General features: G+C 37.4%; 1 protein-coding gene across 6 annotated transcripts in view; it reads right to left on the bottom strand.

Moving 5' to 3' along the window:
* RIPOR3 (RIPOR family member 3) overlaps positions 1-23,591 on the bottom strand; it is a 58,619-nt gene that overhangs the window by 22,435 nt on the left and 12,593 nt on the right. For 4 of the 6 annotated variants that reach the window (XM_083801401.1, XM_083801400.1, XM_083801402.1 and 1 more), the window contains 2 exons: positions 6,905-7,033; positions 2,400-2,546 (listed from right to left, as the gene is read on the bottom strand). In XM_083801401.1, the coding sequence (XP_083657527.1) occupies positions 2,400-2,546; positions 6,905-7,005 (248 nt within the window). In that variant the 5' untranslated portion in view covers positions 7,006-7,033. Of the gene's footprint in view, positions 1-2,399; positions 2,547-3,088; positions 3,150-3,497; positions 4,147-6,904; positions 7,034-23,591 lie in introns of those variants that run through there. The other 2 variants (XM_083801404.1, XM_083801403.1) reach the window with 2 other exon arrangements.

Genomic DNA, 23,591 nt, shown 5'->3' with positions numbered 1-23,591 from the left:
GTTTTCCTTCATTTAAAATAGTTTAAAGTGAAAGATAAGCTTTATTCTGGAAATGTGAGGTAAAAAGCAGCAGAGCTGGAACAATTACTGAAGGCAAGAAGAAAGGAGGGATGTAGGAGGAGAACAGCAAGTTTTAAAACACAGCCCAACACACAAAGTTCCTTTTAAATTTTCTCTATTTTTTGTTTGGCCTTCTGGAACGTTTTCTGTTAGGTAGAAAAACAGTTCATTTGTTCAGCAAGTCTTATCTTACAGTCACCGAGGAGTAAGTCTTCAACCAACTCCATCTTACAAAGTCAAAGAACTGCAACATGAAACACTTGGGCTACAGAACAAAGCTCGTAGAAATACTCTTAAGATAGGGCAGATGTCATTCGGTGTATTAGCAAACAGAAGTGAATACCACCTTTTAGCATACTAGACAATTTCTTAACATAACTGTTACTTTTTCCAGAACAGGAACTATTTTGCAAGGTGTGAAGCACTTGGTGCCAGCTGGCTCCCATAGAGTTGCTTACATGCATGGGTTATCCCTTTGGAGTTCTCACAATGCCTTGAACTATTTCTGCTGACAACATCTCCTTCCAATTTTGCTTTTAATACAGATCAGACTTAGGTAACTTTTTCCTCTTATGTTGAAAAAGGAAAGAAAAAGTCACCTGGTAAATACAACATAAGACACAGTCACTGAGCAGCCAAAAGAACCTCATGTCAGACAGTTGTACTTCTCACATTTGCTTTGATGCACTTCATTTTTCTTACTGTTAACAAAAACAGATCCTTCAAGATGCTCAATGGCTGCAGCATTCATCAGCCTACTCTTTACCTTTGCCTGTTAACTGCTCAGTACAGGAGTAGCCAGGGCTGGTTGCAAGAAAGACTTCGCTTTCCTTTTAGGAGAGCTTTGTCACTTTTAGATTTAAGCATGTTAGAGCTTCATGGAATGGTATCCAGATGGTTAACAGAAAAGAGTTATTTGCTATAGCTATAAAGAAGGAGGCACATAAAACATATTCTGTTCTAAAAACTCAAGTCGCTCCTGCACCAAATGGACTTAATCTGTATCTACTTAAAATTTGGACTTCCTATCGCTATTTGATACAGTTGTTTTCTGTAGGTTACTTTAGTCAATTAGTTAGCTACTCAGTTTTGGCATGATTCAGATCATATGGCATTCCCTGTAGAACTGGGAACACTCTAATTCACTTTATGGTTTCTCTCTTTAAGCTCTGATAAATTCTAAACTCTGCAAAAACACTTAATTTCATTATTTGTTTTAAATCTAAATCCTAATAAGACATTTACTGTTTTTTGTTGTTGTTGTTTCGTTGTTTTTTTTTTCCCCCCCTCTTCTTTTTTAGGGCTAGAACTTAATAGTCCTTTATCGGAATAAAAATGTGAGTGTGCAATAAGTTATTACAGTGCTTTTTATATTCTTTCCTTGAAAAAAAACTATCATAATACAGTAGCAAAATTCTGAGGAAAGCAGAAATATATAGGAATTAACTTCATTAGTGGGATGCCAGCAAAAACATACATGAATCAACTGTTAGTGGGATGGCGGCAGTAAAAGGAAAGTAACTGGTTTTACAAATCCAAGGGACGATATTTTATCTTCCAACAGTTGCCTCAGGGTGTAAATGAAGTTCCTGCAATATTAGACCACATCCATCAACATCAACTCTAATGATTCATATTTTATATAGTAAGGTTTCAGGACTCAGTTAAAGCTTCATCAGTTTCCTCTCACTAATGGAGAGAAAGATGTGAAGTACAAACAGCATTTACCACCACTTCTCAACTTCTGGTCTATAACACCAAGAAAGCAAGCTCATCTATGTTTTATCTAGCATTTCAGCATTGAACAATATAAGTGCTTCAGTGATGTAATTGACAGCTTCCTCAAAGCCAGAACACCCCAAATTCAGGTTGCCAGCCCATTCTTTGATCTGTTATGTCTGCTACATACACCCCACATCTGCCAGATGGAGAAAATGAACAAATTGGGCCTTTAGCCTTTTTAGTCAAGTCTTTACTAACTTAACACGGTCTACAACCATAGACAACAGCAGTCAACTGTAATAAAGACTCTGAAATAGTGCTACTTTTAAAGCAAGAAAAAAGAAATAACACATTTAGTAATGTTATTTACACTGCCATAAAAAGATGGAGTTGTACTACAGATCTGTTTCATCACTTCAAGTCAATTAAATTTTTCAGGGGGATCTGCTTAGACCCTTCTCTTACAACAAGCCACCCAGTGATGAAAGAAGATCTTTAAACTCCAGAGTAGCATGCTATTTAAAGAATGGCCAATGGAAACAGAGAACAATGTCATACACAGAGTTAAGCAGCATGACTAGGTACAGTAAATTACAATATTTAAAAAGAGTCCTTACTTAAGTCCTTTCTTCAAAGCTTCAAAAATTTTCTTCACCTGCAGTGGTTTTGGATCCCAGACGACTGTCCCTTTCTGCAGTGAAGAATATGCCTTGGGGGACTTCAGTGACATTCTTGATCTCACTGAACTTCTGTTGAGAGACTTTCTGTAGAAAGAGAAGAGAAATACGGGAAAGATGCAAAACACATCACCTGGGAGAAGAGAGATGCCTAACCCAGAGAGTTTCCAGTTTCCAAATCCCATATATTTTTACCAAAAGGGGTAAAGCTCTTGGACACACTGAAAACACTTTAATGGATAACATTAGAACGTTAAGGCCCAGCCTCACATACCCAATGAAGAAAAGCTACATTTTTTTTTTTTTTGACTCCAACAAAAATAAGAAATGGTTCCTTCTCCAAGATGGAAGCAGACTCAAGGAAGCCTAGTGGTTCTCTTTTGCCTCCTTTTAAAGGCAGAAGAATTGTGCAGGTCCCCATTTCTTCAGGAAGTAGGGGACATTAAGCAAGGAAAAGAAAAGCTAGTTTCTGGAACAGGTAAAGGATCATACTGTTAGTATTTGTCTTAACAGACTTGTTGGACCACTAGCTGAGGCCCTAATGCTATGTACACATTCACATCAGCTGCTGAGTCAACTATAGATCTAGTCATGCTGCAAGACACGGACATTGCCATTCTGACTCTCACCTGCAATTCAGGAAAACAAGGCAACAAGTTTTTGATCTGCTCAAGGCCTAACAACTGTGAACTGGAAGTAGAATTCAAGAGACTTTTGCTCCCCAGCTACCAGTAATCTCCAGAGATAAGCTAAACCATTTACACTTCTAAGCACTAGCTTGGACACAAGAAGCACACAGACTATGACAAACACACACAATTAGCTTTAAAACATTACCAAGAGACTGGATAAGCTATTATCTTTCTGATTGACAGAGCTAACACAGAAAACCTTTAATAACAGCTATCTTTTTGCCTGTACTCACTAAAGGTAGCACTTAAAGCCCTACCACATTTTAGAAAAGCCTACCACCAAGCCCAGATTACATACAAGATATAATTATTACAGTGTTTTTTCAGCAACTAACACTTCACTTACTTTTAAAAGCAACTGCAAAACCAAATACTGTTTCTAACAGAAGTCCCACATACAGGGTTGCTTGTGCTAACCTGATGAATTACAACATCCCTAACCATTAGTTATGTATCTACCACATTTAAAGCAGAAGATGAACTCTCTGCAAATGATTCTTTCAGATTGTCAGGTTCCTGCTTGGCTTCTAGCTAATATAGTCTTTTAAGTCTTAATTATTTTTATCTAGTTTTGTTAATACTCCCTGTTAGTCAAGGCTCTAAAATAACATTAGCTAAAGAAGTTTCCTGTTCCATGAGACTGAGCCAACTGGTTGCACTCCAAGGAGCTTTCCACCTTCTCTATAATCCTCATCCTAAATTCAGCTCACCTGGGGAAATGATGAACTCCAACAGGCTTAATAATTATCCACTGGCTGCCTTAAGGTCTAGGCATGTGACTCAATGCCTAAGGAGATTATTGAGCTTGGTGATTAAATTCTAGGCCCAGCAAACCTGAGAGCTGTTCCCAGTCCTACTCTAGAAACCTTTAAGTAACTACTTTAGCTATCCTGGTGCTAAATTTCCACTTAACTTCATTTTTTAACATCTATTCTGTTGCCAAACAGTTCTAGATATTTAGTTTCTTCACCACAATGATTATCTTATTTTTTTATGATGGCTTAATGTAAAGTGTTAATCAACCAAACCATTTGGAACTCAGGTTACCTCTAACAAGGAACACAAATGTTAAATTAGAAACTTGTATCACGATTGTTTCCCTAAGATAATGAATCTTTAAGTATTCCATGCAAAATGAGAGGGTTTCAACAGGAATAACACTGGAAGTAACAGTCCAGCCAATAACAACAGCTGAAAGAGTCTCTTATAAGGATCACGACTTAAAATTCTTTCACGCAAAGAAACGATTAGTATCCATTTTCATGTTTTAGATGAGTACTCCAAATGGCAAGATACCATACAGAACATATAAGGCAATTCTATCTTTTTGAAATTAAGAAGCCCAAATTACTCCTGGATTTTGTTTGTTTATTTTTGGGGAATTAAAGAGTTTTGATATTTACCTTCAGAGTTTTAGACTGCAAATCCTAAATTCAGAAAATCATTTCCCTTCAGTTTCATGTACAGCAGCTAAGCACTACATAGGGATGGGCAGCCAAAACTCACCCTTTTCCTCAGTATCTGCCAGTGAGTGATGCAGCCCATAGGTACTCAGTGCACTGATGTTTAGAATCCCATGCATTGCATAGAAAAGTCGAAGGGCTAACTTGGAACCTCAGGGACAGTACCTAATGTTAGATGCTATGTCGTTTTCCCTTGTGAACCTAGTAATTTTGGTATCTGATTTCCTATTTTATAGGTATCACTACTAATATTTACTTCCATTGTGAGGAAAAATGAAATAGTGTGTCTGACTGAGAGCCTCAAAAGAAAGTTGCTAAACAAATGCAAAAGTATATTTAGCATCTGCTTAAGAATCTCCATGTGGACCTGATTTGTGTGTCATCCTTTGGATAGACCTTGCACAGGGCCCCGCAATCTCCTGCTGTGTTTTGCAACAGTGCCTGAGAGAGACAGAAGTTAGGAGAGGGTGATTAGAAAATTTCTTCGCTATGCTGGAAAAGGCTCTTGGGTGTTTACCAGGTTGTTACTGAGTAGTACAAAAATCTTTCTTAATGTCATGATTCCTGAACAAAACTGTCTGTCTAAACATTTAAATAACAAAAAGCAACATCATAAAAATGCATAAAGAGAGGCATTTGGCTAGAAAACCTTTGCAGCTAAAAGTAAGAGAATAATCTTAAGGGATACAGAAACTTTTCTGTTTTGAGCATTCTTACCCCGCTGGACTGTGTCTTTGTTGGAGAAACAGCTGTTCAGCCCCTTTCCTGGTAGATCTTTTCCCTGCTAGAACTCCCACTATGTCACTTGAGCTCAAGTCTGCTTATACAATTTATTGTCAGTGTTTTCTTCAAGATCTTGGTGACTGGTGTGATTTTAGATGCCCAGCCTTTGCTAGGTGGTGTTATTTTCCAGCTTCCACAACAAATTAATTTATTCAAATGTAAAGACTTTTTGATCATATCACAGTCATGCTGGAATTTCATTTTTGCTCATACTTTACCACACTATGTTTACCTAAAAGGATAATACAATCATTTGCTTCTTTGAAAATACATTTTATTAAACGACTCCAGTATTTTAGTGATACAGAATAGGATTTTGTGGGATACAATACTTTTAGAGGCATACTTTCCAATATCTCTATATGATACTTCTAAATGATTTGTTATTATTCTAACACGCACTGGTTGTCAGGGATTATATTACTTTCTATTTATGTATCATATCTTCAGAAAGCACTCCACGCTATACAGGGATAACTAAATTAAGAAAAAGAACAAGAACACTTATAGCAGAAAAGCTGCACAGTTATCTACATAAAGCAAGGCTACACAACAATTTGTGATAACCAAAAAGGGAAAAACGATGCAGGATGGTTTAGCAATTACCATGCTGGACTGAAAACTGAAAGGCTGGATTGCAACCTTGGCTATACTATTGACCTGTTACTGACACTAGTGAATTTGCAGTAGCTTTCTTGGCCTCTTGGTCTTCCTCCCTTCCTCTAGTTTGTGTCATTGCCAGAACGCAGTCCTTCCTCTCATGTAATGCTACTCCACTTAAATAACTCCAGGAGAATTTTAGTTGGGATCAATGGCATTTTTGCCAGGATTCACCATTAATATCACCATCTTTTTAAAAGTCTATGAGATTTTTAATTACCATAACTATTCAGAAGGCCTTCCATTTTATCTGAAAGCTGCTATTAGTCAGAACACATCTTTTACTACCAGGGTCACTAGAACAGACATTAGGGAAAAATGCCTCCTACTGGAACATTAATACTAATTCTTGAGCATGCTGAGATCCCAAACATTACTTTATGGAAACTAGAAAACTGTTTTTTTGGTATTATTTATCCATATCTTTTTGGTTTTACTATCTGACCAGCTTCAGTACTAGCAAGTGCCATCATCTCTGTGATCACATTTGCTTTTCACCTTGCAGAAACACAGGAGAGAAGTGGAGGTCAGTGATTATAATAGGTATTAGGTAACACCTTTCATATCAACATTTTTCTAACAGAAATGGACACTATTAAGAGGATAATACATAATCTCTCTCACAAAGCAGAAGTTCAGCTGCCTCTGAAGCACAGTGTATATAGCAGTAAGATAGTATAGTGTAAAGTGTAACTGTTTATCAGTGAACCATGACAACATTCAATAGTTTTAAGACCAAAATTAAGGAACAACTTCTATATATACATGCCTTTGGTTAAAAAATACACTCACAGTACCTAACATTCATTGTCCAGATGATCAGGTGCTTTTTTTTGGTGCTACTTACGCTAATTTTCTGCTTTGCACAGTGCTGAATCCAGTGAAGGAACAACTCCTGCTGATACCACCGCCATCCCCAGCAGAGACGAATGTCAGCTTGACCGACATGACTGCCAATCAGCAAGTCTACTGGCTTCTAAAATAAAAGGAAAAACAGATGAGTCAAAACCTACTTGGCAGTTCTGGCTTAGACCTGTGCTGTTGCAAGTGCCGAGCTGCAAGAAAGGGGAAGGTAACAAAAACAGACAGTAGATTAAACAGAAAAAAAAAGACTTCTCTGCTATACAGGTTTCTTCTGTTGCCATCCACAATACAATTAATAAAGTACTGAACAGTCTGCAATGAAATCCCTCATGCCCTCTGCAATTGCTGATTGATTTTACAAGTTCACTATGTAAAAGCCAGAATAACCTCTATTCACAGGCTATCTGCATTTCTGATTTTTAAAAAGCCCTGTAATTGTCCCACTGCTTAAGGAGTTCACGCCAGCCCATGTATTTCCAAATCAGTTTGAATGCCAGAAAAATACTTAAGCTCCAGACTTAGTCAGGTCCAAAAAAATAGTTCTTTGCGTCTGTGCAGAGCCACACTGAAGTCAATGGTAGAATTGGCCGAGTGTGGTACTTAAGCCCAAGGCAGAAATCTGGTTTCAACAGTAAATTTCAGGTTCATGCTCCTCCTCTGGCAGGATTTCCTTTGGATTGCTGTCTTCTGTTTTCCATCAGTCAAACTTTTTTGCTTTCTGGAGAATTGTGTTCTTTGCCATATGTCTATAGAATCCAAGTTACAATATAAGTAACAGACATCTCTCTCAAAGCAGCTGTAGAAAATCACCCAGACAATTAATATACAGCATTCCCTTCCTTTTCCCCAAAGCTGGTTTAATATAAACACCACAACTTGCAGCTTTGCTTTAATTGTTTTAATGAGGCCAAAATGAGGGCCAAATCTTAATTTCCTCTCTTAGTTCTTACTCCTGACTCACACAAAACTCCATTTGAAGTTGTTGAGAATTTTTAACTGATTAAAAGTAAAAGCTGGGGTATCTATTTGTATAGAGATTTACAAACATGAACAAAGACCTCTATATGGAGATGCTCCATGCAGAAATTTTTCCTACATTATAGAATGCACTTTGAAGATTAGTGAGATTGCCTAATCTATCAGTGTAGATACTGGGAAGAAACATCTGCACTAAACCCCTATTCCCCCTACATTATTCCAGCATGGGTGCAATTACTCAGACTAGAAGCCATGAAGTGTCAGGGTAAGACTTTTCCTGGCTCTGCCACTAACTTGGAGAGCAACCTAACTCAACGCTCTTCCAGACTGCATACAAAGATCTGAAAGATTGAACTATCCTTCCCAAGAGGGATGAGATTTGAGCATTTTGCTGATTCTGGGCTAGTCTACAAGTACAGGTCATTACTGTAAGCGATTATGCTTTAGGTATCATTGTCTACCAAGGCAGTCACTAAAGCTGTTATGCATTTCCACAAGCAGAGATCCTGTTAGCAAGTGAGAACTGATTGTTTCTTTAGAAGCTGTTCAGTTAGTGCCCTGAGCTGAGATAAAAGACTCCTGTTTCTACAAGATCTGCCAAGCTCATGAACACATCTGTGAAAAAATAAAAGCAGGCAAAGCATTTTAGAAGAAGATATGAAAATGATACATTTGAGGCAAATAGCTACCTGCTTTGCAAGCTACCTAGTCTGTTAAATAGAGGAAAAGTGTTGGGTATGGCTAGTGGTTTTGTATCTAGTGCACTGAAGCCCGCAGGACTCCATAGCTTCAGTAGCATCAACAGAAATCTGTTACATGGACAAATTTAGGTGCACCTTAATCACCTTTTAATCATACTCTAGAGCACTCATGCTCTGTTGCTTTGAAATGATGCCTCCTTAACACCCCTAATCAGAAAGCATACTTGAACCACATCACAGCTGAAGTTTCAAAATATTTTCCATTCTTTCCTCTGGCTTTCAGATGCTTATGTCTGTGAACAGTCACCCCATCAAAAGGATCAGTAGACTAAAAAAAAAACATGCAACTTGCTGAAAAATGTCATTGCATAACAAGCTGTTAAAGGAAGAAATAAAAGGAATAGCCTCACGGTTATTGACCACAACCCTCCTGAAGGCTGAGCCAGATTCCCAGGACCCATTCCTCAGCTCCCTAACCTAGGAAGCTTATTTCATGAGTAAAAGACAGGAAAGAAATGCAGGAAAAGCTTTTCTGACTTCATAGGATTCCTAAAGCCTGTATAGCAAGAGAACGGAAGCTTTTCAAGCATATAGATATGAAGCAAACAAAAACAAAAACAGAGAGACCCTTGACAGGGAAAGCGAAGTGGAAAATGATGAGATGACTTCTGAAATAAAAGTCTGTGGTACAGAACTCTAGGCATGAAGAGTTACGTTTAAAAAGTACAGACCCTCAAACCTCAGCTGGTGAAAGAAATAAATTGCTTAAACTGCTTAGACTTGATTCTGTTGCCACATATGTATTTATAAATCAAATATAATTTCAGACTTTAAGAAAATATTGCAAATTAGTAGAAATGAGAGATGAATTGGACCTCACTTATGCACTGCCATAAGCATTTAAAAATACTCATGGGTTGTTTGGTTTTTTAACTGCACAAAGCTCAGCCCTCAAGGCCACTGACTGTCAGGTTCAGCTCCAACGTATAGCCACGTTCACATCCAATTCACAAGCACATTTTGACAGTTCCTTCCTATGAGAGAATCTGAATAATGTTAGGAAAACAATGTTGAAGGAGTTATCTTTCTTATTTTAAAATAATGTTGATAAAGTCAAATACCTCATGGTACACACCAGCACATGTATTTTGGTAGTAACCTAGGAATCTAGCAGCTCGTTTCACACATCTGACTAGAAGGCCATAAGAAGGATGTCTTGACAACATTTTAATAGTAAGAAAGATTTATACATGCAGTTGTTTAAACACAGGGTTTGCTAGCCAGAGTGTCTGTACGAAAGTGCTGAGCTATGTTACAACTGCCCTGAGAAAGAGCATCTGGACGTGTCTTCAATTTCAACTGTCCCTTTAAGCTAAAAATAAATCAGATAAGGACCCCGCCACAGCCTGGCAACGCTGAGCTCCAATCTATCTTCCAACCTGTAATCTCTGCTGGGTAGGCCAATGTCTTCAGATCTCTTAAATGCCAGGATTATACCCTGGGGAGCAGAGGTACTTCCTCACTTTTAATCTTCCCAAAAAGCACAGATTGTGGATACAGTAGCTAGCATGGGGCTGGCATGTGTGGAGCACAGGAACATCAGGCCAAACTGAAGGAGTCTACTGCCAGGGGTGACAGAAACACTAAGCTACTGGGGAAAAAACAAAAGCTTGAATAAAACATAATGTTTCTGAGTCGTAAACAGACCTCTGAACTGCTGGATGCTAATATACTCAAATACATTAATACCTGCAGTGTCATAAGATTGAGATTTCAGGTCTTAGAAAATATATTTTTAATATAAATCAAAAGAGTATTTTTTTTTCAAATTAAAGGAGTATGTTTGTTTGTCTCTATTTCAATGAGTTGCCATATACCAATAAGCTATTAGCATTTAGCCTTCAGAATTACCAATTATCCATAACATATAGGACCAAAGACATACAGGACCAAACATCTGAATTTTTTTGCAGCAACAAGTACACTCAAACTGCGTGTTCTACTTAGTCTCTGTTAGTATCAGGAGATTCCTCGAGCCAAAAGACCTTCATCTTCTACAAACAAGAAGTTGGTGTCTGTTTGTGTTTATGGCTAAACTTTTCCTACCCTAGTCACATACTTAATTGTTTCTGGATACAATGGTTTCAACAATTTTATGAGGAAAATATGACTCACTGACTTCTTGCAAAATATTTCTGCTTGTGTTTTGTACTTTAAATTAGTAGCCATGATTTTCTTTTAATATCTCCAAGAGGTTCACTTGAATTTGATGAACTATTGCTAGAGTAAGATATTCATGCTTTCTTAAAATATTATAGCGTCCCATTTGAGAATGACCTGTTGGTTAAGAGACACACACTTGCTCCTAGTTGTGTATCTGCAAAAATTGTGCCAGACTTCTGGTTCCTTCAGCTGATTGTGGATACATGCTTCAAGTCGATAGCCAGGGCAACAAGTTTGTCAGTAACTGCTGTTCCCTGGCTTTAGCAAGCAGCAGCTGCATATTGCTCACAAAATAAAAGCCAGGTAGAAATCAAGTAAATTATTAGTCACTGTAGAAAATAAACACAGTGAAAAAACAAAAACTATTAAATGCCGATGGCAGTAAAATGACTTTAGGATCACATTTGTGATTGTGGACAAATCATGCATCCTGACATTTTGCCTTATACCACTCGATGCTTTCTTCTTGATTATTCTTGTAAATTTTATACATAATTTTATTTGAAAATGTTACATCAGCTTTACTTGGGATTATGGTAGAGCCATTCTATCTTCTAGTTGTGTAAACCAAAGAGTTGATTTCATTTTGTATTACCACAACATAATCCTCTTCCAGAGACATTCTCTGGACTTTAAGAATGATCTGTGATTCCAACAAATCATCTGATATTTCAAAAAAATCTTTGTTCAAATGTTGTAAGTTACTCATTTCACTTCCCTGAATTTATTATAAACTCCAGTACAATATCTTTTTTGCTGTTGTAACTGCATTGGTAGTAGGGTTTTAGCTGATGGAAATACATACTGCAAGCACCTAATAAGTGAAAAGATAACCCAGGCATAATAACATCATAAAATTTTTAAAGTCCAAGTTAAGATCTAAATTTTTTCTAGCATCATATTGATGTAATCATAATTATTTTTCTTCCTATCATTTATTTCAAAACTCAGAAACAGTGTACTTAGCTAACATTTCTGGCTGCTTATGATGGGTGGTATCCACTTCAAAACACTTGCAGCAGACAATGACATTTGAGTCTCTCATGATACCGATAAAGAAAAAATCAGATTACCACAGTGTATTACAATAATGTCAGACTTTCTGAACAAAGTCTTAGGGCTGGTTGGTCTGAACCACTGAACTTTCCTGTGATTTCAATATAGCCTGGAACAGGCTGGAAATTTCTAGATCTTGGCACTTACTTTGCAGCATTGGGGATCTAAAGAATCCACACCATTAAATTTAATGAAACTCCTGAGATGTGATAATGTCATGACTCGGCCCTAATTACTCTAAAGGTATATGTAATGAAGGCTGACAGAACAAAGAATGAAGTGACCATCTTGTGTACAGCACAGTGTTGAATCCACTGGGAAAATACACACTATATTTAATCTTTGCTCTCGAGCATTCTTTAGCAAAACCATTGACCTCAGTAGCAATGTCTACTTTGCTAGATAAACATTCCAAATTTATGATGAAGGCCCCTTAACTTTTTAGCATTTTTGTTCAATTATTAAATGAACATTCTATTTATACTGTTATTGGCAGAACTAAGAAAAAATGTGGTTATTTTTCTAAAGATTAACAGACAGTTGAATTAGGGAGACAGAAAGCGCCCTTGATGCTGCATCTCGATACAGGTATTTTAACACAGCATTACACATAAACAGGGATCCTTTCTTCAGATGCATCCTTTCGTGGAAATTCACAGCACAATCTGAATAGGTTATATGTAATTCAATGTAACACAGGAATTCTGATTTCAGGATATCATTTATCTAAAACTGATGTCTCATGCCAATACACATAACCTCTAAATAGTCCACCACACATACAGGGGAAAAGCCACTGCAATTGTAAATAATGGAAAATGTATGTTTGGTATTCTATTTATCAGATTCATATGGTAAAACAGATAATGGTAATAAAGAAAAATATCTGTCTGTGATGAGCTTTTGAATATTTTCCCCTTGTTACTGTTATCATCCATCTCTGAACCACTAAGAGGTACATTTTGCTTCTCCTTTGCAATTTGCTGCTCTCCCATCTCACACCTAGTCATCTCTTCCTCCCCCCAGTTCCTATGATGAGAATAAAGCAATGTAGACAGATGAATTTCTTCAGTCTTCTTTGCTGAAAAAGGCAATCCATGCAGGAAACCATCTTCTACCAAAGAGGTATGTTTAGCTACACTGCTGTGAAGTCCAGTAGCTACAGCTGTAAAGATCCATGAGCAGTCATTTTTCCACTCATATTCACCATACATTTCTGCACGTTTAAAACTGAGCAACGTGAGCAATTACATAGCAATTTTGCTGCAAGTGGAAGAGTTTGTTTCTCTACATCCCTGCACATGCATTCCACAACTTCCTGGCCTAAATCTGCCTAAATCAGATTGTTAGGTTGTCCCTTTTCTTTGCACCAAATTTATGTCTGTCACAATATTACATGATTTAGGAATATAATCCCATTCTCAGAAGTAATTTAGGCTCTTAGGATCTAGTTCCATTGATTTTTAATAAGCATTACATTAATAACTCACACTATATGGAAAGATGGGGCTTCGGTGTGTTACTCATTTAGGTACTCTTGAAATTTTTATTTCTTTCTGGGCTGATTCAGTTCTTAAGTATGTATTTAAATGCTACATATCTGACATACTTTCCTCCTAGCCATATTTAAGCCATAAAGAGAAAGTCAGATAAACAGCTTTGATCCAGGTTACTGCTTTAGTCATTAGTCCCTTCTACAGCTTTATGCCAGCTTCTGGAAATGAAGTTCTGAGTCTCCAAGTTGGCCATACAGCAATAAATTTAAATAGCAAAATCACTCCCCTCAGACAGCTTCTCCTGTGCTGGAGGTAGCGACTCACATGTAACCGTTTCTAGAGTAGTTCTTTGAATACAGGACTCGACTTTCAGGTCCACGATGACCTGTTTTTCAAGCCTGCAACTCAATATGTTACTGTATTTCTAATTAGTTTTCTTCTATGTATACAGATCCAAGTTCTATTCTCAGTGACACTGGTGCACAACCAGAGGAAATTAATCGGTCATTTATTCCAGATTTTCAGTAGAATCCCGGCAGCAAAGTAGGCCCATATTTAGTTAACGACCTGGAAACTATTTTTCAAGGCAAAATTTTGTGGTCAATTTTGTACCTCCCTCTAGTGGCAGCAGATATCAAACAAATAAGGCACAATAGAGACCTTGTCACAGATTGCACACTGATGGATTGCGTCTGTTTCTTTCATGGAAATTTGTTACCCAGAATCAAAGTTGGCTGTAAATCCCGCTGTAACTGTTTTGTAATGTTGTAATAAGAGAAGGATCAGGGGTTGCATATAGCCCAAATCCCTGTTTACTTCCTTTGCCAGTACGCAGCATATTCGCATAGCCACATGTAGTTTCTCCATGTTCGCCGACATCATAGCTCTTCGGCTGCTGCATGTACTTTTGCACTGAGTTTTGCTTTCCTCTTCAGGGAAAGGCACAGAACAATTCACCCATTATCAGCTGATTTATGAGCACAGGGCTTGCTGTAAGCTCCTCTGGTTTCAATTTCAAACTTGATGACAAACTTGCAAGTCTGAATCAGAGATTCAGGAATGTGGCAGGCTCCACACGCTAGCCTGACTTGCAGCTTTTTCAGCTTTGGCAGAATTTGAGTCTGCAGTGAGCTACATTATAATGAATACTTAAAAACAAATTCCTACCAAGAGAAGAAGCAGATGGCTTTGAGAGAGAGCAATTTACAAGTGATGAACAGGCTCTTCCATTTCTGACAAAGGAAAATTTGCCTAGCAGCAAGACACTGGATCCTACATTCTGTCCTTGAGAGGTCCCTCCTTAATTAAAAACCCCAAGGAACATTCTTCTGTAATACATTTCTCATTCTCCTCACTTTCTGCAATCTATGTTTTAGTATATGATACATGCAGAGTTACTGGGGTTAACAGAGTTATCATGTCTTCATCCACTGGCTAATGCAGGAGCCTCCTAAAAGCCTACTGCCAGGTCAGTTATGAAATAAGAAATGTTCCTTATCTCAGCCTTAGAGTTGTGTAAAGTCCCAGTTCTAAGCTTCAATAGAAACCCTTATGATGGATAGATATGTTTTGATTATTACACTGGGAAGGGTATATTAACCAAAACAGATGACAATCTTCCGGTAACAGTGCAATTTGATGTTCAACAGTATGTGGGATGTCTTTTGATATCTTCAAAAACTGAAGTCTGTCAATCACAATATAGTGGTACATGTCCTGGGGCACGCCTGGGAAGAAGTGGGAGAAACCATCGGTCATGTAGCTGTCTGATCATGAAGATTGTCCCTTTATTAAGAATTAAACCATTAAGTCAACTTCCTATGGCAACAATGTTTTATTTCCATAAATGTTACCAAGACAATCTCATACCACAAAAATAATGAAGTTGCTAAGTTAGAACCAGTATCCTAAAGAACACTAGAAAAGTATACAAAATGTTATATAACAGGGAAATAGACATTTGGAGAGAGAGAGTAAAGTTTTATATTTTAAAGCAAAGCACTTTCTTTAATGCTGAGTAGGCACAGACCTACTTTTTTTCAAAATCAGTATTCCCACTACTGACTCTTGGTACGTATATTAAGATAATTGAAAAGGGTGTATTTTTTAGAAGGGGATAACAAAACAATGACAAAGAGAATGTCTCTCATTGGCCAGCTAACAGAAAAATCTTCAAAAATCATTTGGCATATTTGAACATTTTATCTAGGATGAATTTGCTCAGTATCTTCTAACACAGGCTTGTACTCTTATTTTCTAATGAATTAGGGTAGCTGTCATAGCCACACCAACACTGTCCTCTGTACTAATCTTCCCATTCTGTAGACACTCAATAACCACAAGCTTCCCTTGGTGGGAAAAAAAAAAAAGAACCTCTGAATTTATGTTTATATATCTGTACTTTCCCCTTCATTTCCTACCAATTCCTAATACATATGGTCTGACATTCATGGCCCACATTTTTTACGCTGTTATTCTCTGCTTTTATTTGGTTTGGGTTTGTTTTTAATGAGGTGAACTTTGCACAGCCCAACTCTAGCTCCCATAAAATCTTAAATAGCCAGATTTAGAGATTTTGTATGGAGAAAAAAAGCCTACATACTAACCACACAGCTGTACTTGGAAACAGATGTTTTACCCCCTTTAAACTGAACTAATGAGGACAGGAGTGTGGAACAGATAGGATGGGAAAACTTCTGTCAGATTTTGAATTTGAAATTATGGAAACAGCGGAGAAAAGACTGGTGCCTCCACATAAGGGGAGGGGAGAAGGACAGTAAATGCACAATGAAAATTTCGACTGCTGCACTAACTTCAGGGCTCTTCCACTTCACAGCCTTGTTGATCCCAATATCTCCACTCAGCTCACGAGAGTATCCCATAAAGAGCAGGCCAGATCCTCAGTTGATATGAACTGTTGTAACTCTATTGAGAGCAATAGAGTTATAGGTTGGAAATGAGGAGACATTTCTTCTCAGAAAGAGCAGTCAGGCATTGGGACAGGTTGCCCAGGGAGGTGGTGGAGTCACCATCCCTGGGGGTGTTTAAGGAAAGGTTGGACATGGTGCTTAGGGACATGGTTTAGTGGGTGACATTGGTGGTAGGGGGTGGTTGGACCAGACAATCTTGAAGGCCTTTTCCAACCTCAGTGATTCTATGATTTACAGAAGTTCAGGATTTGGCCCTCTGTCTCTTTTGCATAGAGTAAATGTAAGATGACTCTAAACCACATTTTTCAAGGCTTCCATAAAACAGGAAGCAGACCAGATCAGATGCTGTGAAAACCTTGACTTCTGATGGAAATTTGATGAAACCAAAAAAAATTTAACTACCTTCTCCTATCAGAATAGTCTTGAAATACAGTGTCTTATGCTGCTAGTTCAGAAACATTTTTTTAGCACCATTGCTTCTCTGCCCAGTCTTGCTCCCATCAAAGACACTGATAGAATTGCCGTAACTTCAGAGAGAGGATGAACAAACCTTTGTAATCATGATTTGGCTCCCATACTGGAAAAATGCATTAGTGATGGCTTTGTATAGAAAAGATGCATCAAGTTTTCCCTCTGGTTCCTAGTTTAAACTTCTTAAAAAAATATTTTTGATTTGTCTTCATATGCTCTTCATCAATCTGCTGCCTTGAAGCACAAAGCGGATCCCTAAGCCACAGCAGAAAGAATCTTCTGCTGTATAAGGCTATGTGAGACACTGTCATTACATGCAGAGGAAACTGGGTTTAGTGGGGCCCTACTTCCCCTAGGGACTACCATAATATAAATTATTAATAATAAAAATAAACATTGGCTAGCTTGAACTTCTCTTCATTCTCCTAGAGCTTATTTTTGTGATGGAATTAGCTAAATAAAGCCCACTTGAAAGAATGCTTAATTGCAAACTATCCAAACAAAACAGAATGGATATAATTGGTTCTTAAATATTAAACACTCTAAAGTAGATGGCTTTGAAGACAGCTGAAAGAGTAATGTATATTAGGATACATATGGTAAAATGAGCAGTCAAGCAAAACGCAGTCTAAAATAGATTGAATTTATTTTAAACTAGATATTCAAGCTTTGTCAGTCTGATTTTGCCTAGAAGATACCTTTAGATTATTTCAAGCCTAAACAGAATTACAAAAATATTATTTTCAAAATCATAAAATCAAGAGAGTCAAACTCATGGACTGACTTCTGGACATAGTTTGCCCACGAAAGACCACGACAATCTACAATGATCATTACTCCGTGGAACCCCCTTTAATCCTATTTCAGTCTAAAAATGTTAGCTTAGCAAAGCCTACTGTTTCAAGTGTTTATTCTAAAACATCTATTTTCTTGGAAGTTGGGTAGGGAGAGCTCACATAAACAGTTCTGACAAGAGATCTCTAAAGGAGAGTGGTGATGCCTTCTACCAAAACAACTGATTGCAGAGTTCACATCTGCCCTGGCCTCCATAAACTTCCTTTCTTCAGCCCTGTGTTTTTGTTACTGCTATTTAATACAAATATTTCACAGTCAGCAAATAGAGAATGTCTGTTTGGGTATGAGAAAGCTCCCTTTTGATATTCATTAGAGGTTAATACAGTTGCCACACACTTCTTAAATTGAAAGCATTTCTAGCAAGACTAGAAATTGTCTTCTTTAATGCAAGTGAAATCTGTAAACAAGAAAAAAATACTTTTACATTAGAAAGGAACAAAAAGGAGATAACTGTTTACCAAAGCCATGCAGTAAAAATAATTTAAGAAATTAATAAACAGTGGAACTTTTCTTTGCAGGACCACTGTGTGCTGTGAAAAACAGAAATGAAAACAGACTAGTGGTAAGCCACTGAAAGTGCCGTGCCTAATCAGCCACATGTTTACTTTCTCACTTATCAATAACTGACATTAACAAGACTTCTGCTAGAGATAATAAATTCCTGGAAGTGTCAGGCTCTTCTCAGTCACCTAGCAGAAGCACAGGAGAGCTACTCCCTAGAAAAAAAAGGCAGACATAACTTGAAGTGCTAAGCAATAGTTGATCAGTAGCAGGATCTGTTGAGATCAAACCACACTTAGGCCAAAAGCTAACCTAATTTTAAGGTCCCTTGAAATGTTATGAATATCATCAACAAAGACAGTGAGTCACTCATGAAAATGAGTTTGGTTTGTGCACAAAAAAAAAAATCTATCGGATCTCTGTCTCAAACTTCTTTTTAGACTGTGAACCCAAGTCTTTGTTCCCTTAGGACTCAAAGCTTTCACAGACGCAGTCGCATCTGTTTAGTGTTTCATATTTTTCAGCATCACAAGGAGTTTTTCTTAGACCTTGGACTGGTTTACTCTGCATCTATGTACAACAACCAAATTCCCACATAAGAGATAACTGAGTTCTTCTGCCAGTTTTTATCTACCTCTGTCCCCAAAAGACACAGGCAATCCTGGCAAAAGGAGTATTTTATGTGAGCATTTTGCTCGCACAGCTAAATCTTCACGGATTTTATTTTTTAGCATTCCTCTTAGCACTCACAGCTATGCCAGAAACTTTGTAGCACAAATCTTTTATAGAGCTACACAAAAAAACTTTTGGTGTGTAATACATCTAGTATAGTTTTGAAAGGTATTAGTAGAAGATAATGTAAATTTAAAAAAATCCTCCAATGTGGACATTTTCTGTCTATATTTACACTATCAGCACCTCACTGCTATCAAGAATATAGGTATTATTTACTACCGAAGTGCTCCTGGAATGAACGAAGCAATCTAGCAAGGCTGTGCTTTCTAGCAGCATAGTTAAAACCATCCTTCAGACTCAAAACAAGTAGAACTACACGTTTACTGTGCACCATAACTGCTTCGATACTTGTGTCTTTTGCTAATTCAGCCATATGAAAAATGGTATCTTTGACGAACAATCTTTACCCAACTAGCTATGAGGGCAGGAATCTGCAACACAGACAGGGACTTAACAGATAGAGAGAAGGGCTTATTACATGCATCACTTAAGATGCTGCAAGGACATTGTTAGTACAGATATACAGCTATAAAACATCAGGAAAAAGGAACAAATTGCATTGGCTTACAACTCTGCCATATCAATATAGCTGCAAACGCTTTTAATGTCATGTGGCTATACCATTAAAAAAACTCATCTGAGACAAAGATACAGCAGTACTACATTTAAGCGCAGAACAGATTACTATGGCTACAAGACAAGTATAGAGCAATTAAAATCCTCAGTTTATAAAAAAAAATCTGTGGGTAAATCCTTCATGCCTCATAAAATAGTAACTATTTTTGTGATGCAAATTGACTTCATCTACGTTACCCAGACTTTAATACTTACCTACAAGCCAATTACACTTCAGACCACCCTTGCAGAATAGGATTGCACCACTTCAAAAAACAGATCCCCCTGTAAGCAAGTTCTCTTAGCTCCCTTTCAAGATGGATGAAGTGAATTAGAATGCTAACGCACACACTGACTCAAGAGCATGAAGAGCTGTCACCCAAGACCAATGAGCAAAAGACGCAAGGTGTCAACCGGGTCACTGTACATACTGATCCTTAATTCATCAGCTTCCAATGTCCAAACAGAACAAGGTCAAACAACAGTCACCTTCAAAACATGGTATGTAAGAAAATGACAATCAGGTTTGTATTCAGTTACAGTTGTTGGAGGGGCAAAGAGATTTAACACAAAAATAGATGGCCAAATGCATAGTTGATGTTCATGTAGCTATTGCTAGACTGACAATTTAAGGAGTTCTGGTGATAGATGAGATCACTGTCAAATAGCTTTAAAGTTCAGGACAGCACACAGGCAAAACACTTAAATACAACAGTATTGTTATGATTCCAGTGATAATAAACAATGTGTGTAATGACCTGATTTTCTGGCATCGGACAGGCATGATTTGTGAAAGACAGATACCACACATCTTGCCAGATGAGCCTGATATGATGGCAGCAGCATCCAGAATGCTGAACAGCACTATAAGCTTCACAGGGATAAGCCTTCCCATTAATGAAGAACCATGCCTGGCTGAAGAGGCAGTCAATAGAACTGTATGTCCCTGTGATGTTTTATAACCCCTGGCAGTTTTCCCACACTTGCACTATGACCCTCCAAACATCAGCACATGGATCATTGACCTTACGAACTCACATTTGTGATCCTCTACTGAATCATCATTGAGAATGCACAGCCTGGAGACCATACTGGCAGAAAATCACTTGGGTACTCTTCAAAATTCAGAAAAGGCCATTCAGATACAATATACGTGTTGACAAGCAATCCCAGCAATACACAAATCCAGATCCAGAATTAAATCCAGACACGCTTACAGCAGCAATGACACACAGTCCATTCAATGTTATAACAGACAAAACGGCGTTTTGCTCCATACGACTTGGTTTACTTGAGAGAGAGGTCTATGACTAGAGGTCATAGTATACTTGCTCATTGCTTTAAATTAAACTAGGATGCAAGTAAATTCACACACACAGTGGGAAAAGATTCACCATGTATTACTACAGCTCTGGAGACAAAAGCTAGGCTGTGTAGATACAGAAACTATGTCTGGATTTACCAGAAGATGCAGTACATGATCTTTTCCAAACCTTCTCTTTCAGAGCATATATGCCTTAGACTTGTGTTGTTCTTGAAGAACCTGTGCTCAAACAATTTTAAGGTACTTCACACCACTACTTACTTGTTTTGTACTTCTGATGTTTGTTTACAGGCTGCTGGGATGCCTGCACTGATTTTTTAAGGTTATTTAAATTCTTCATTTGTTAACAAATTATGTTGGTTGCACAACACATTGGCATGTGAACACTTCAGAAAAAGGGAGGGGCACAACTCGGCCTCAGTGGAATTAGGAATAAGATCCAATGACTTCAACAGAGTTACACAAGGGATAGGTCCATTGTTTCAGTGGGAGTTGTGGTTAATTAAAGTAGTATTTCCTGTCAGCTTTCTACATACAGGACTCCCTTGAAAGGTGCCAGTACCTTCAAGATCACTCTGTGGGCTTCCATTTCAGACGCTGAATAACAAAAGCATAGGGACAGATTTTCATGAAGTCTATGCATAAACTAATGTACTAAAAGCATGAAAAAGGCACACTCTAATGCTCAGTTAACAAACACAGTGATGTTAAAACTGTTATGTTATTGACGGAACTAAACTGAAGCATTTTTGAACATGATCCATCCATTGTAACTGCATTTATGTTTTTATCTTCCACTATAAAAACAAACAAAACACAGCAGGTACACAGGTACCAGCTAAATAGCTATGAATCTTTCCAACTTGAGAAAAGTCTACGAGTTTTCTGTATAGATCAAGTATTAGCCACATTTTCACACAAATGAGAAAATACATTGTAATAACCACTCCATCAGCTACATATGCATTTGGAACGTGCATCAAATCTTTGGGAAAACTATGGCCTACCACTCTGACTTTACGGATCTCATCAAATAAAATCCTTCCTCACAATCCAGAGAAACCCAAACTCTTCTTGCAAAATTTCAGTTTCAGAATGTAAACACTGTGGAAATGCAGTGCACAGGAAAACTGGAAGTTATTTATATTGTATTTTGTCTGCACTACTAGAAATGTAAACCTATTCATGCTAACAATAAAGCAGTAAACATTATGACTTTAAAGTACACTGAGGTCTTTCAACTGCCTCCCTATTTGGTTATCTGTTGAGTCCTGGTACTGGAGAATGATTTTTTCCTCTTCACGTCTGTGGCAATTTAAATAATAAGACAGAGGTTACGTGAGTGCAAAGAATTATGGAAAAAATGTAAGTGGAAAGTACATATTTTTAAAATGCACTTGAATAACTCAAATGCAGCTGAACTGACATTATTCAGACTTTCCAGTCTTATTCAACACTGGATTGAAACCAAGCACAAGAAATTTCAGGCCCAAAGGACATTTTAAAGAAAATTACAAGTACCTATATTTCAAGTTTACAATATCTGTCTGGGAAATCTCTACCACCTAAAGACAGACTAACCTGTCTCCTCATGGAATCAAACAGAAGGGATGTGAACTAATTACGGGGATGTCTGGATCAGCTTGCAAACAAGGACTGATTCAGCCCCAAAGAACACTCAAACCAGAAACCTGGATTTAAATAACTGTGGTCTTCTAGCAAAATATGGATGCATTTTCAGATCCAGATTTTACACTGAAAGTTCACTCCTAACCTGTGCAGCCACAAGCGCTAGGCCCAGCTCTGCATTCCTTCCACACCCAAAATTGGAGCTCTGCCCGAAAAAGGAATGCAAGAGAGAAATGCATTTCTTATCTTTATGGCACATCTTGTTTGGTGATGTACGTGCCTGTGAACCTGCCAAAACTCAAATGTGTGACATGGTATGCACTCTAATTCCAAAACTGATAGGTTTCAAAAGATTACTCCTGTAGGACACTTATAAAGAGGTGGAACATTTTTTCATAAGCTTACGTAACTGTTCATAACTCCTGTATACATTGACATATTCCAATACTTCTATTATAAGTAATTTTCAACAATGGAAAAGTAAAAATGCTAGAGTTGTATAAAGGATAAGGAACAAAGGGAATAAGATATGTATTTTCAAACTGAGACACATTTAAAAGTATGGTTATACAAAAAGCAGTGCTACACTGTAAAATAAGATTTAAAAAATACGTATTTCACAGAGAGCAAGTAATAAATAAATTAATAAATAAATAATAAAAAAGGCTCCTCAGGATAACAGTCTATGCTTATTATCCTCCAAAATCACCAGTTAGCATTATGCACAAAGATGCACATAATCATGTTTTTCCATCACTTCAAAACAACATGAGCTTCACCCTGAATTTTGGTAAGATAAATGCAATTATGTTTTCTTCATCTACCCAGACAGTTGTATTTCAAAATTTGCAAGGAGAAATAATTTCCAACAGCATATATGACAAATAACTGTGGAAACAAGTCTCCATGTGTGGATTAAGGCCTTTTTAAAAAATTTTTCCCTGATTTTTCAGGGAAAGTCATACAAGATTTTTTTTCAGTCTTTTCATAAAAGAAATGCCCACCAATGTTAGTTACAGACACTGTATTTTATGACAAGTCTTTGAGTAAAATGAAATCCTAGTACAGATACAATTCTGTCAGCATTTTTCTTAAATTAAATAAAATCAGCCTAAATTCAAGAAAAATCTCCTTTTGTAAATACAAGATGTATCCA

This window comes from Anser anser (assembly GCF_964211835.1).
Source record: "Anser anser genome assembly, chromosome: 16".
Taxonomy (NCBI): Eukaryota; Metazoa; Chordata; class Aves; order Anseriformes; family Anatidae; genus Anser; species Anser anser.
This window is presented reverse-complemented; position numbering and strand designations above follow the sequence as displayed.